The sequence below is a fragment of the Taurulus bubalis genome (assembly GCF_910589615.1).
Source record: "Taurulus bubalis genome assembly, chromosome: 7".
Taxonomy (NCBI): Eukaryota; Metazoa; Chordata; class Actinopteri; order Perciformes; family Cottidae; genus Taurulus; species Taurulus bubalis.
Genome location: NC_136595.1, coordinates 27,683,013 through 27,698,864, shown reverse-complemented (window position 1 = coordinate 27,698,864; position 15,852 = coordinate 27,683,013). Strand labels below are relative to the sequence as shown.

At 42.9% G+C, this 15,852-nt stretch overlaps 2 protein-coding genes across 2 annotated transcripts in view; both read left to right on the top strand.

Annotated features, from left to right (window-relative positions):
• The first annotated feature begins 5,299 nt into the window (after positions 1-5,299).
• Positions 5,300-11,235, top strand: c1qtnf7 (C1q and TNF related 7). Its single transcript, XM_079220739.1, has 3 exons — positions 5,300-5,406; positions 7,745-7,987; positions 9,238-11,235. The coding sequence occupies exons 1-3, from the start codon at positions 5,400-5,402 to the stop codon at positions 9,864-9,866; spliced, it is 879 nt and encodes a 292-aa protein (XP_079076865.1). The 5' UTR covers positions 5,300-5,399; the 3' UTR covers positions 9,867-11,235.
• A 672-nt stretch (positions 11,236-11,907) lies between these two features.
• Positions 11,908-15,852, top strand: part of cc2d2a (coiled-coil and C2 domain containing 2A) — a gene marked incomplete at its 3' end in the record, with an annotated part of 23,254 nt that continues 19,309 nt past the window's right edge. The window contains exons 1-11 of the mRNA XM_079220427.1: positions 11,908-12,000; positions 12,162-12,215; positions 12,325-12,405; positions 12,491-12,632; positions 13,062-13,150; positions 13,242-13,343; positions 14,120-14,200; positions 14,282-14,482; positions 14,559-14,718; positions 14,805-14,941; positions 15,401-15,532. Of these exons, the coding sequence (XP_079076553.1) occupies positions 12,210-12,215; positions 12,325-12,405; positions 12,491-12,632; positions 13,062-13,150; positions 13,242-13,343; positions 14,120-14,200; positions 14,282-14,482; positions 14,559-14,718; positions 14,805-14,941; positions 15,401-15,532 (1,131 nt within the window). The 5' untranslated portion in view covers positions 11,908-12,000; positions 12,162-12,209. The remainder of the gene's footprint in view (positions 12,001-12,161; positions 12,216-12,324; positions 12,406-12,490; positions 12,633-13,061; positions 13,151-13,241; positions 13,344-14,119; positions 14,201-14,281; positions 14,483-14,558; positions 14,719-14,804; positions 14,942-15,400; positions 15,533-15,852) is intronic.

The following is a 15,852-nucleotide window of genomic DNA, read 5'->3' as shown; positions in this document are numbered from 1 at the left end:
GTACAGGTGTGTACAGGTGCACAGGTGTGTACAGGTGCACAGGTGTGTACAGGTGCACAGGTGTGTACAGGTGTGTACAAGTGCACAGGTGTGTACAGGTGTGCACAGGTGTGTACAGGTGTGCATAGGTGTGTACAGGTGCGCAGGTGTGCACAGGTGTGTACAGGTGCGCAGGTGTGCACAGGTGTGTACAGGTGTGCACAGGTGCACAGGTGCGCAGGTGTGCACAGGTGTGTCGTCGTGTTTTTTTCCCGTGCTCCACGCCCCTCGTTGTCCAGGCGTCTCGTGTGTACTGTCATGAAACTGAGACTCTATTAGTTTTAATATTTGTTTGTGTCAACTACTTACCTTTCACTGGCTCTTCGATATGTTTTTTTTAAATAATATATATATATAAATATATATATTATGCACTACTTTTCTATATCCCTACTTTATTTCTTGTCCTTAAGTGATTTTAAGCGCAAACGTGGATTCACTGAAAATCTCCACCTATTTATGATCCTACAGAAGATTTATCAATTTTTTTTTTCATGATTACTTATTTAAGATGTAGCGTGAAGCAGTGGTCTTAAGTTATCCATGTTCTGTATGAGTAGAGAATCCAAAATTTTATAATATATTCTAATGTAGTTTGGATGTTGTGAGGACGGGGGAGGGAGGGGGCGGGGTCACAATGGCGAAGGTTAAAGAGTAACTAAACCCCCAAAACACGATTAAAAGACTATGTATGTGTGCTTTTAGGAGCGTTGTTTATGGACTTAGGTCCAAAATCCTGACAATTTAGTGCAAAGTAGTTGAATTCTATATAATATGAATATTTATCGCCCTCCACTGGTTGAAACCTGGCTATTGCATTCACATTTTGTTATTGGCTGTTAGCTTACTTTCTCAGCCGCGGAGGTTTGCTGCTTGGCTCACTGCTAGCATACTTATACCCCACGTAAACTCTAACGCACAAATGTTTATATGAGTTCCCACTGTATCATCTCATCGGGACAATTTACAGCAATCTCACCGAACCATAACAATAGCTAGCATGCTAGCGGTTCGTATCGGCTAATTAAACGGATAACGGCTGTCATGAACGTTAATTTATAAACAGTGAAGTTCTGCTAAATGTTAAAGCAACGTAGCCCAGCAATTCATGTGGAGCGTTAAATGTTCTTTAACACGTAGCATGAAATCATGGTGGAATTAGCACGCTAGCTAGATAGCTAACTATCTAACTAACTAGCTAGCTAAGTAGCCAGCTGCTAAATGAGTAAAATTGACCAACTTAAAGCTTCTTGTCACATCACTGAGCCGATGATAGACGCGGCTAAACTCTGGGCTTTAGTTACTCTGGGCTTTAGTTACTCTGGGCTTTAGTTACTCTGGGGTTTAGTTACTCTGGGGTTTAGCTACTCTGGGGTTTAGTTACTCTGGGGTTTAGCTACTCTGGGGTTTAGCTACTCTGGGGTTTAGTTACTCTGGGGTTTAGCTACTCTGGGGTTTAGTTACTCTGGGGTTTAGCTACTCTGGGGTTTAGCTACTCTGGGGTTTAGCTACTCTGGGGTTTAGTTACTCTGGGGTTTAGCTACTCTTTAAAGACCGACCCCTCCATGTGGCTTTAGTTCTCATGAACATGTCTGAATATCGTCACCTGTAACACTTGACTCGTGCTGTTTTTGTGAGGTTCTATTTTCTATGTTTAACACTGTTACTTTGTTCTGTACGTGTCTTTGTTTTTGTAAAAAAATAATCATATTTATTTCACTATTTTTGTAGACAAAAAAAAAACTATTTGATTTTGATTGTATTTTTCTATTTAAATAGGACAATTAAATACAATTTATTCCCCTCCTCCCCTTTGCTAATTATGTCCAGAAGTTCAAAGACAAAGAATCCCGTCATCAGTAACAACAGTTTTTGATACACGCAGTTGACTCTTGTTTTGAGACACATTTTCATTTGAAGGAAGCAACATGAAGGTTTTGATCATTTCCTTGGAAGACACTTGAGATTCTCCCCTGGCATCGAGGCCCCGCTGCCGTCCTCGTAGATGCTCTGAAACTTGAATATAACACATTTTGAAAGGCTGACTAACCTCGAATCTGTGTTGTGATGTGCAATACTGTTTCTAATGTTTGTATAAAAAAGTAAGAACTACAGTGTAAAACCTTTTTAATGCAGATTTATTTTTGTCATTGCATATTTTGCAGATTTCTGATCCACAGTGTCATTTTTTACTGTCAGAAAAAATTAAAAAACCCCTGTTTTTTCATTGCAACTATTTTTAAATCCAGATATCTTTGTACTGATGTAAATGATTGTAGTTATTTTGGGATAGTGTTTTGCTAACAAACGGAGAGACTTTTTCATGCATATTTCTATTTTCATTTCATCTTGTTTTATCCCAAGTTTTATTTCTGTTTTAAGTAGCAGAGTTCTTGGAATCATTTTTTTTTCATATTTAAATGTCATTGGTATCATTTTGTATTTTTATGTGGAAATTCACTATATATGAAATTAAGATGCTAATTGCTAAGATATTATTTTGAGTTTTAATTATTTTTAAAGCTAAATATTTGTAATTTTATTGTCAAAGTGACTAATTTCTAAATCAGAGTTTGTGTATAGATTCACAAAAGTGGTTTATGAGGTGTTTGGATTGTAATTATTACTGAACGGTTCTTTGATATGCAAAATGAATATCATGTTTATTTTTGTTGGTTTTGTATTTAAATGGGGTGTTGATTACAATCTTTCTTTAGTTTTTCTTTCTTTCACTTCCTGAATAAAGACCCATTCTGTTTGACACAACATGGCTGTTATATGTTATATAATATTCTGTGTATGGAGCGTTATCATCCATTGTTTTACGTCACAGAGACATTGTTATGAGAATCTGAAAAAAAAGATGAATTCTTAAATATTTTTATATTTTTCTGTAAACTTCTTCAAACTGATACAAAGTTCGATGTATTTTAGTGAGTTACTTAAGAGAGAGTATACGCACTATATTTCAAATAGAAATACTTTGTGCTGCACTACATTAACCTGCCAGCTGTAGTTGATTACTTTTAATATTTGACATAGAAAAGTTGATGATACGCTTATTAAATACTGTGTAATGTTAAAGATAAAAACCTCTTTGTATTTTATAACTTAGAGACATCTGGAACACCAAAGACACATTTTCTCCAGAGAAAAGTCAAAATAATCTGAATGTGAAGCATTAAATGAACTAAACAGCTGATTATATATTATATATATAATACTGCAGGTGTGTATGTGGATTATGCATCAGTATTAGTGTAATTATCCATCCCTCCCCCTCTCTTTCTTTCTCTCTCTTCCTCTCTGTCCTCCCCCTCTCTCTCCCTCTTTCTATACCTCTCTCGTTCTCTACCCCTCTCTCTCCCTCTTTTGTCTTTCTTTCTTTCTCTCTCTTCTGTTTCACTCTCTCTCTCCCTCTTTCTCTACCTCTCTCGTTCAACTTATATATCTTATTCTATTTCTTCCGTACATATTTTGAATCTCTTCTCCTCCTCCATATATTCAGCTACAGAAACCGTTCAGCTATTAAAATGTTCAGCTCCTTAAGGACACGATGGCAATGACCTTTTCATATTTCTGACTTTTCCAATTTTTGAATGAATGGGATCCAATGGAGGAAATCTTCAAATCCTCTTCAACTTCAAAAGCGTACAGGTTGTGCATACCTTCAGCTACAGACACCTTTTAAATGCTCAGATGTTGACATAACCTTCAGCTATTATTCGATCATTTCATATTTTGTTATATTCAGCTATCTTTTCAAATATGTAAGCTTGAAGCTTCAGCTTTTAGCATTCCAATGCATTTTCAGCAGGAAATGCATTTTCTAGTTATAATAGCTGTGCTTTTTTTTATTATGATGCGTACCATGCAAATGGTATATTCATGCACTCAGCCATCTGATGACTTTTATGTTATTTTATTTTTCTATTTTACCTTCCTATAATAACTCAGCTTCTCCCATGAAGCATAAATAAGAGAAATCTGTTGGTTTTCTGTATTTCCCCCCAAAAGAATTGCTTCAAATTTGTATATATATATATATATATATATATATATATAGGCGCTGTACCGGTCCATCCTGGTGAAGAGGAGCTGAGCCGGAAGGCGAAGCTCTCCATTTACTGGTCGGTCTACGTTCCAACCCTCACCTATGGTCACGAACTCTGGGTCGTGACCGAAAGAACGAGATCTCGGATACAAGCGGCCGAAATGAGCTTCCTCCGCAGGGTGGCCGGGCTCACCCTTAGAGATAGGGTAAGGAGCTCGGACATCAGGAGGGAGCTTGGAGTCGAGCCGCTGCTCCTTCGCGTCGAAAGGAGTCAGCTGAGGTGGTTCATCTAGTCAGGATGCCTCCTGGACGCCTCCCATTAGAGGTTTTCCAGGCACGTCCAACTGGTAGGAGACCCCGGGGAAGACCGAGGACACGCTGGAGGGATTATATCTCCCGGCTGGCCTTGGAACGCCTCGGGGTCCCAGAATGAGCTGGAAAGTGTTGCAGGTGAGAGGGAAGCCTGGGTCGGCCTGCTGAACCTGCTGCCACCGCGACCCGACCCGGATAAGCGGCTGATAATGGATGGATGGATGGATGGATATAGATATTATCCTGGAATGACCTCCGGTGACGTGACGTGAAGGAATGAGGAAGTGCCGTTTTCATTGTTCATGAGTACTTTGTGTTGCTATAAACAGACTGGAGGAATGTCCTGATGTCCATCACACATGACATGAAGCTGCTCCTTTAACATGTTTACACACGAAACACAAGCAAACCACAACCACCTCTTTCTTACACTAAATGTTCCATTTATACATATGTATATATATATATATATATATATATATATATATATATATATATATATATATATATATATATATATATATGTATACGTATATATACATACATAATTATAAGTAAATAATAAGATGTCCTCCACACTCTCTGGCGCCATCTAGAGTTGAATGTCAGGAACACAGAGGTCAAAGAGGCAGAACGAATTCTCCATTCAATAAATATGACTTTTCATAGAACAGCCGCCTGTATTTACCAGATCCAAGTGTCTCACATCTCAGGAATCCTCCCCATGACGTAATGGAGAGGACTCTGTTAGGACGGGGAGAAGGGAGTGGACTAGAGGAGGAGGAGGAGGAGGAGGAGGAGGAGGAGGAGGAAGAGGAGGGCTGGATGGAGCGAGTGCAGGCGGCTGCTGGTAAACACTCTGCAGCTCAGCTCTGCATCACACGTCTGCAGCTCCGCATGCAGGAAGCAGAGAGACACTAACATGTTCATCGAGGGGTCGAATCTCACGGGAGTCTGAGCCGATAGGACGCGACCCGAGAGGAACAGCTGCCAAATGTGGGGTAAGAACACCGCTGCACACGCATGTCCATCAGGGATGGAACCAACAAGCTGGAGCAGCCGACTCTATTCACACGACTCTCAGGACGGGACCACTGGGACAGGGACAAGAAGTCAGACTCAGTCTCATTGGGTCTTTTCAAACCTGCTTTTAAAACAAAACAGCTGCTTTTAAAAGGGAACAGCTGCTGGTTGAGGACTCGCTGTTCGACCTGAGTTCAGCTCAACAGCTGAGGCCCGATGAGGCTCAGAGACTCAGACATCTGGTGCAGTGAGATCTGACCTGCACCTGTTCAGAGACCAGATACATAACGATCATTCATGGCTTCATTTTTAAAATGCATGTTGAATTGTTTCCTTCATGATTTATTGCAGGTGCACATTTGTTTTCTGAAAATGTATTTTTAAATATGCAATTGGTGCATTATCATATTAAATATCTGCTCCCAAGGGAATGTATGATTTCTCTTTGTGTCGCTCCATAAATCATAAAATACTCAACAGACATAAAGAGAAGTTTAGTTATTCTCTACAGGTGAAAACATGAACTCATAAATATCACCATGAAGCTTCACCACTTCATCACTCACACTAAGAGGAGGATTTATTGTGTTACAAGTTTTATGAAATGATGTTTAAATATGCTAATGAGGCATTATGTAATGGTAACTTTATGAGAAATCTACAGACGCAAACAGAGAAAGAAGTAAAATAAATGTTTCATTTCCTCTAGAATGAAAGAAGACGAGTTATGAAGGGAAAATAGATCAAAATGTCTAAATTGCTGCACGTATATCCATGTAAGAGCATTTCTAATAATAGACGTTTTACGTCAGAATTGGCGAGCGAGGTTCCTCTCACAGGACCTCCCACCGTGTGTGTGTGTGTGTGTGTGTGTGTGTGTGTGTGTGTGTGTGTGTGTGTGTGTGTGTGTGTGTGTGTTTCCCTGCAGCTGCATGTGTCCTTCCTGTTTATCTCGTTGTGTTTACTGTCCCATCAGGACGCACATCGCTTGTTTTATGACATCACGTTGCCGTGTTTCTAGATCAGGATTAATCGGCTCATATCATATCTGATATGATCTGATATGATCTGATATGATCTGATATGATCTGATATGATCAAATCGGATCTGGTCGTGTTCCGACCTTCAAAGATCAGATGTGGATCTCACGTTCTCACGTGTGCAGAGAAACAAACATATTAATGGAATCCATAAATCTCACATGTTTCTTCTGCGTTTGGCCAAACTCCCCAAACATAAACATCTCCATAATCTTCTCAGAGTGTTGTGAGATGTTTGACGTCCAACATGTGTCTCTCCCTTAACACAAGCTATAATAATCCCATAATAATCCAGGCTCCGCTCCGTGTTTATTCTCTGGATGTTATGTCATAACTCAGGAATGTTTTGGCCGTAAACAAAACGAGTTGGAACGGAGGCGGTTTGGTTCGAGGTCACATGACTTCTTCACAAATATGAAATGAATTAAGAAGAAGAACTAAATCAGGGGTCAGACTCAAACCGAGTGTCATGCTTTCATAAGTGAGAGTTAGCATGACGTAATAAAGTCATAATGCATAATTATAGAGTCTGATCCCATGATAAGAAGAAGACATGATACCGGCTTGCAGAATCAATAACTTCTTTTAAATCACTTCTTAAAACACATTTTTATAGAATTGCTTTTCAGTGATGTCGTCCTTTTATAATGTCGGTTTATGATTATTTTTTCATGCAGTTGTTTTGTTCCCCTGTTTTTGTTTGTTTGATTTCAATGTATTCATTGACTTTATGGTCCTTTTTGTTTACTGGTATTCAATTATAGCTATGCTTTGCTTCTCTGTAGAGCACTTTGTAAAACTTTGTTTTCAAAAGGTGCTCTATAAATAAAGTTATTATTATTATTATTATTATTATTATTATTATTATATGATGATCATAGTCAGGAGGAGAAACCAGAGAGCTGGTCAGAGGGTCTGAGACCTCGAGGAGAAAGGAACAGGTTTAGGTTTTGAGGGGAACTTAAAGTCATGTAAAAATAGACTGCAGCCAGTGCTGCGTCTTCTTATGCTCTTCTTATTGTTTGCTTTTGAATATCTGCTAAAAGAAGGACAGGTCCTCTCCACTGGTGTCCGAAAGCTCTCGTCCTCTAAACCAGTGCATCTGTGGGTCTGTGTCAGGGGGTCACAGGTCACGTCACTGAGGTCACGTCACTGAGGTCACGTCACTGAGGTCACGTCACTGAGGTCACGTCACTGAGGTCACGTCACTGAGGTCACGTCACTGAGGTCACGTCACTGAGGTCGCGTCACTGAGGTTGTGTCTCTCCCCCTCAGGCGTGGGGCCGTGGGCCCTGCTCGCCGTGTGTCTCTGCCCCGCCGTCCTCGGCCAGCTGTCGGCGGCCAAAGGGAGGAGAGCGCCGCCGCCGCCGCGTCTGGTCTGCAGCGTCCCCGGGTCACCGGGCCCCGCCGGAGCGCCCGGTCCCGGTGGGCCCCCGGGAGCGGATGGGAATGTGGGTATCCCGGGAAGAGATGGCAGAGATGGCAGGAAGGGTGAAGGGGGAGAAAAGGGAGACGCAGGTATTCTATGAAACAGAAACAGGTCGGGTCATGTGCGCCGGCAGACGGACACTCACTGGACAGATGCATGATGGGAGCTGGAAACAGCTGTTTAGGTGTCAGACAACTATGTTGTTTAGAATATACACACTGAAGACTTCAGAGGAGAGTTTTCTAAAAAAAAAACTAAAACAAATCTAAATTAATATATATCTCTTGTATTAAAACATTTTATTTATTTATATATATATTTTAAATTTATTTAATTTATTTTTCATTTCTTTATTTCTTTTATTATATATATATATATATATTTTAATTTTTTTTTAAAGGTTATGAATGTGTGAACTAACCCCTCTGCATAAACCCTCAGAATATATGAATGAAAGAGTGAAGTTTGGTGATGTAAAAGCTGCTGAGAACAAACTCAACTCAAGTGAAATAAATGTTTTCTTTCCTCGAGTCTGGAGAAGGTGAGTTATAGGACAAATAGAACAGCATCTCTTTTTTCCAGAGCTTTCAACCGTACAACCTGTTCACATCTTGGTTTGTTTTCTTTAGAGATTAAATATTTGGAAGACGTCTCATCTCCTCTGGTATTGATATCATGCATGAACAGCAATAAATCTGATGGAGGCGATAAACAAGTCACGGTGTTTTCTCACCGACTGCATGTAAATAGTTTGGATGAATCCAGTTCAAATGTGCTGTTGAAATATCAAGATGGCGGCGTGCCAAGAGTGACTCAGTGCTGCACACTGGGTGGGGCTTCGTGTTGACTTTCACTGTTTCTGAAATAGTTCAACAAGTGCAGAGCAGACGCTGATGTGTATGGCAGATGATTGATGCCTTTTATGGAGGTTAAGCCCCGCCCCCTCCCGGGGGACCTTGTTTTGGAAGGAACTCTAACGCGTTGTCAACGTGAGACAAACCCGTTAGAGTTGAGCCACGGATTACACACATGTGATGTTTGTCCTTTTTAAAGTCAAGGAAGTTGCATTATGTCATCAAACTAAAAAAAGAAGTAAATGAAAATACGTAATACGTGAAAGAAGAAACACCCAGAAGTGGTCTCGCTCTCTTCCCGGCTGATGGACTACATTTCAGTCATTTCTGACCCTCATTAGTGTCTCCACACTGCGAGTTTCACACAAAGCTAAATGATACTGCAACAAGCTGCAGCTTTAATTTGACGTAAAAAGAAGTAACAGAACCAGAAAGCAGAGATGATGATCCCAACATTATATTCATATATTCATTCTTTGTTTCAGGTTTGAAGGGCAGAGTCGGCCCGACGGGAAAGATCGGCGGCCGAGGCGACCGCGGCCCCGCCGGGAAGCGAGGCCCCGTGGGGGTGGGCGGCGCGGTCGGCCCTCCCGGGGCCCCCGGCAGCGCCGGACACAAAGGGGACCGGGGCCAGAGGGGCCCACGCGGAACCGCGGGAACCTGCAAGTGCGGCAGCCTGCTGCCCAAGTCGGCCTTCTCGGTGGGCATCACCAGCAGCTACCCGGCGGAGAAGACCCCCATCAAGTTCAACAAGGTGCTGTTCGACGAGGGCGGCCATTACAGCCCGAAGACGGGCAAGTTCCTCTGCGCGTTCCCGGGGATCTACTACTTCTCCTACGACATCACGCTGGCCAACAAGCACCTGGCCATCGCCCTGGTGCTCAACGGGGAGTACCGCATCAAGACCTTCGACGCCAACACGGGGAACCACGACGTGGCGTCCGGGGCCACCGTGATGTTCCTGAACCCGGAGGACGAGGTCTGGCTGGAGATCTTCTACCAGGACCAGAACGGGCTGTTCGCCGACCCCGGCTGGGCCGACAGCCTGTTCTCCGGCTTCCTGCTCTACGCCGACGCCGACTACTTCGACGCGCTGGCAGAGGACTACTCATAACACACGAAAGTCACTGGTTTTAGTTTTTACTCCTATGTGCTCAAACTATATTTTTATACAGATGTGTGTACTGACAGTTATGATACTACTATAGAGACCTATCTACTGATTTTAAATGATATTATTTGATTAAGCTAGAAGATGTTTCTGATGTATTTGTTGGCTCAATAATAACTTGAATAAACTGTAAGTAACTCAATATGTCTTCTAAAGTTAGAAACTGTTTGTCAATCAATTTTGTTATTTTTGTTGCATGTTTTGTGTGAAAAATGTATTTTGTTTCCTGTTTTGAGATATGGTGCTTTTATTTTGAAGGCGGAAAAAAGTAGTTGAAATGGAAGTCTCATAGTGCGCCGTTTAACGGCTAAAAGTTATGGTTTTAACGTCAATTTTAATGGAAAAAGAAACGGTAACAAATGGAAGCCCGTTTCCGCCACAAAAAAAAAAGATGACTATTATGACCTTTTATCTCATAATTTCGACTTTCTGTCTCATTGTTATGACTTTTTATCTCATAATTATGACTTTTCATCTCATTTTTTTTATTGTTTTGTGTCGAAAACGGGCTTCCATAGTATCAGCACTCCCCCGAAGAGGAACAAGTTCTTATGTTGGTTTTGGAATAAATAAACACATTTAAATCATCAGTACAAGACCATCTGTCGGAGGGGTACGCTACAAAAACAATGTTGACCGCTAGAGCTGGTTCTCTTTTACAAAACATTTTTACAAAACCATGTGAGAGAAAGATATTTTAAGATGATGCAAAACATGTCAAAACGTATTGTTTTTATAGGAAATAGTGCCAAAGAAACAACAGCTAGGAGCTTATCGGTGTCGCTCCATGACCCCCAACGCTTCTGAATAGTTTGATTGACTGCGAGATATAGAGAACAGCGTAAGGTATGCTAAGTATCCCAACGTTACAATCTTTTATAGTTAAGTGGCTTTAAATGATGTGGCGCTGAATGCGTCATCTAGCTAGCTACATTTTTGATCGGCTTTCTTCACACTTTCGCTAGCAAGAGTCGTTTAGCTAGACGACGCTAAAGCTAGCTTCCTTTTGGGAGTTAAGGGAAACATACTTGGCCGAGGCAAAGACGGGAAAAGTCAGTTTTGTTTCCCGACTCTGGAGACCAAACAACGTGTCCTAGTTTATATTTAGATACATATTTATATTTTTTTTTACAGTGTACAGTGCTACACACCATATATGCAATTATCCAAGGATCCAGCACAATAAGTCAAAGCTATACATTGTATATATGTACATAGCTATGCTATGTTACTTTATTTGTATTTTTTGTGTAATCCTGTCTTGTTTTTTGTATCACTCATCTTTTTTTTTTCTTGCTTCTTGTACTTTTCAGCTGCAGCAACACTTGGGATCAATAAAGTTATTGTCTTATTTGTGCCATGCTGTTTGTATGGAAGTCCATTATAAGTACTGTGACGAAAAAATAAAGATCCTGTAAGTCATAAATATGATAACAAGTCATAATTATGAGATATGAGTCATTATTTTGAGAAAGTTTCTCATTATAATGATTTACAGGATCCTTTTGTTTTCATCTCAGAAAAGAAGAAGGTGGAGCCAGCATCCAATCACAAGGATGGAAGACCCGTCGAAGCTGCGCCTATTAGCCAATCACAGCAGAGTAGGGCGGGACTTATCACAGACTGTGATTTACGCTGCTTTTCAAGGTAGGTGGAGGGGTAGTGTCTCTCGTTACTAGGCAGCGGTAACGGTCCCGCTTTGCTCTCGTTAAATTCAGCATTTAAAGACAAAACTCGCACGGAAAATGACAGATTTTGGCAGAAACGAGCCGACCGAAGTGACGCAAACACCGTAGCGCGCTCGTGCTGTGTTTACAACACGAGACTAACGTCGGCTTAAACTACGACAGCAGCCGTAAAGTGACCCTCGATCGTCTCCATGGCGTCGTCAAGGTAACGTGAAGCTAGATAGCAGTTTAGTGCAGTTTACGGTGAGCCAGCTCGAAGCTAACATGAGCTAACAGGTTCAAAATAAAAATAAAAAACACTTTATTTCTGTTTTAGTGACGTTGGAGAGAAACTGCGGAAGAAACCCCGCGCGTTGCTGGGCAGAAACAGACATGAGGACGACGTGCAGGTGAAGTTATGGAGCGTTATTACCCGCGGTCATGCTATATAAACACACATAAGCTAGGTTATATATGTATTTATATAGCTTATGTGTGTGGAGTTGAATAGCTTCAACAAGACTCAACGTGACCTGGAGGAGATGTTAGTGAATGCACTTCTACTCCACAGGCTCTGGTTCCGTCCACCAGCTCCAGAGAGGAGACCCCTGGAGCTACAATGAAGGTCGGTGCCCAGTGGAACCTTCTTTTCTCCTTCCAGCTGAGCTAAATGAAGGTGGATAGAAGTAGAGTCTGCATGCTGCTGTGTCTCAGTTGGTGTGTCTGTGTTGCAGGAACCCCAAAGCAGTGAGGAAGATCCAGGAGAGACCCTGAAGCGCACCTTCAGGGCTCAGAGGCAGAGGCGGAAGAAACGGGTACATCTCCCCGTCGCACCCTTTTGTGTGCATTAGTGTACGAGTGCACCCTTCAAAGCTCTAACGGTTCCGTCTCTTATATCAGCTGCTGGACCGATCTTCAGCCCACGAGTCCCATGATGATGATGATGGTGTGGAGGAGATCTCCACCGTTCAGCACCGTGCCGAAGACGAGGGGTCAGCTGGCCCTGTGGTTTTGTCAAGACCCCCGACTGGATCTCAGAGCGGTTAGTGTTTACTCTCTGAACTGGCCTCTCTCTGATATCATACAAACACTACTGAAGTATTTTATTGTGCAGCGTTTAAGGATGTTTGAGGACACAAAACTTTCTAAAAATTCCCCCACACAACACCTTTACTCCCGTGAAATGACTATATAAACGACACTATCATATCCAAGCAGTTGGTGCAAGAAAACATTAACCTTATATACAAAAAAAGATGTGATGTAATGTGCCTAGTAAAAAAAAAGACGCTAATTCCCACCCATCCTTCCTTGGGCAGATATGTAGAACAATAAAGTAGAAATAAGAATTAGACATTACAAGAAGATTACACACAACACACACAAGATGAGACCAGAGTACAGTCCTACGGTAGTCAATACTCTGAGTAATACATGTAAGCATTGTTTGATGACGTGCTTTCTCTTCTAGGTCTCTCCTCAAGAATCCAGCAGACCCCCGACTCCCATTTAGACAGCTTTGTGACACGTCGCCTGGAAGAGAGACTGAGAGCGGCGAGGGTAACTAACACCAACTAGCTTGTATTTGAATCAGATAATGAAAGATGTGTTTGCAGCTCCTGCATGAAAAGTGTTCCCGCTTGTGCTCCAGTCTAAAGGCGAGAGCCTCCAGCAGCAGGAGGCGTCTCTGGAGCCGCCCAGCCGCCTGCAGAGACTCAGAGACAGAGACACGGTGACGCGGTTTGACCGAGAGGTGAGCGTCGGCCTCCAGCTGTGGCCAAACAGGCTCCTCCCACCGCGATGGAGATTTAACCTGATAAGCCCTTAGGTGTTCTACAGCTCATATGACCTTGATATGAATACCAGACCCTATTGTCCTTGATCTCTAACGAATCCGCAACTCTTTGCTTTTAATAAAAATAATAATAATTAGGATTTAACTTATTTTCTGCATAAATATGATCAAGATTCTGAGCAAGATTCCCCAAAAATGACTCCTTGATCGCTCCCCAAGTTTCTTTAATTGTATTGTTCGGTGCCTTCCCATCATCCCCCAGAGTAATACTGCACATCTTTAGAAAGAAAGATTAAGACCTAAAGCATCTGCAATAATAATCCAGAATGAACACAAGCATTGACATGTTTAGAAGCATATTCAGTCCAAAAAACGTGTTTTTCGGTTCAGAAATGGAAAAATAACCTACTTTGACCTGAATCTTGCTCGCACCATGACATACAGTTAGACCCCACAACCCGTACGGTTACAGGGAAGCAACTTTGAGTGAAATCCGCCGTTGTTAGGGCTACTTATGGTACTTAGGGAAACGTTATAATCGCTTAATCGTGTTGAGGAGCTTACGAAATTATTAAAATGTAGCGATCTTTAAAAAAAAGAAGTAAAAGCACACGTATCTCCTCACAAGGGTTACAGTACTTTAGCAATTTAAATGAATTAGATCGGAACTGTGCATGAGGAGATAGTACAGTTTTAGTTTTGAAAAAAACACTTCTTATTTCGGTGTTTGACAGGTCCATTCAGAGCGAGCTGGGAGACACGACGAGCCCCCGGCCCTCAGCGGCAGGGTCAAGTTCAGAGAAGCAGCCAGGCGGGTGAGGGACGGAGACGAGGTCGCACTCGTGTTCAGAACAAATCATCTGTTTTATTGATCTGGTCCTTCTTCGTGACTCCAGACAGAAAAGGGTCTGCCCACGGACGAGGAGGCGTACAATTTCTTCACGCTCGACTTTGAGCCGGATCCACGAGGCGCGGCCGAGAAGAAGGGCGAGAAAGCAGACGGACAGAGACGGAGCGCTGAGGAGGACGGAGATGACGAAGCGGCTGAAGAGCAGGAAGCAGCTGAAGGCGACGTTGAAGATGAACATGAAGACCAGGTGAGACCCCGACAACAACTTTGTGAGAAATCACTGAGTATTTCCCCCCCGCCTCATATTCCTCGTCCCGCCGCAGAGTGAAGACGCTCCTCTTGTGCGAGACGAGGAAGACGATTTATTCGCCGTCGAACCGTCGTCCCGGGACTTCCTGGAAGTGAAGAAAGCCGAGTATGTCGGGCACCTGGAACGCGTCCGGCGGGAGAGCGAGCTCCTCTTCACGCCCAGTTTCCGAACAGGTATCCTCCAAACGTGCAAAAACACCCGATGTGTCGTCGGCCTTAATATTCTGTCGAGGACTGAACATCTTGTGTCATCGTCACAGCGCCGACCTTCATCAAACTGCCTAAAAACATGCAGCCTCGCTATATGGAGGACGAGGGCCTGTACGTCGGGGAGAGGCCTCCTGTGTCGCTGACCAACGAGAACATTCTGGAGAACCGCCTTTTAAAAATGGAGGAGGTAATTCCCACCAACATCAAGGCTGCATTCTCTCTACTCCTCTGGTTGTATAGAAGTCTATGCTTCATGTGTTAAAGATGCATTCTCTCTCCTGACCACCAGGGGGCGACACCTCTGGTTGTATAGAAGTCTATGCTTCATGTGTTAAAGCTGCATTCTCTCTCCTGACCACCAGGGGGCGACTCCTCTGGTTGTATAGAAGTCTATGCTTCATGTGTTAAAGCTGCATTCTCTCTCCTGACCACCAGGGGGCGACTCCTCTGGTTGTATAGAAGTCTATGCTTCATGTGTTAAAGCTGCATTCTCTCTCCTGACCACCAGGGGGCGACTCCTCTGGTTGTATAGAAGTCTATGCTTCATGTGTTAAAGCTGCATTCTCTCTCCTGACCACCAGGGGGCGACTCCTCTGGTTGTATAGAAGTCATAACATGCATAACTATGTTTTCGTTCTCCATGAAGGGAAAGAAGTGGTTCGGGGACGACGGCAGGATCGTGGCTCTGCCGGACCCCATAAAGGAATCCTCCACCAGACCCCCTCTGTTCCACATGGAGGAGGACCTGGACCCGGCTCTGCAGCCCGTCTACAGGAAGGTCCGGCACGCTCTCACTTCCATCGCTCCATTCTTCTGCTTTCACAAGTTCACACAATGGAAGTGTGTTCTCTAACCCCAAACAAAAAACAAAAGGGCAGTTTGGCGTTTGGTACAAAGCAACATGGAGGGATGAGGCCCTTGCTATCGGGGGAATCGAGCAGAGGTGGAGGCTCACACATCTGTGATCTGTGTCGTCTCCACTGACATTATACAGCTGCAGCAAAACGCCAACGGGGCGTTCAAAGGAAAACAAGATGTTCCGCTTTTCTTCTGAAGAATTTTAGCTTTTCATGATGCATTTCCTGTCCTCTTTAGCTA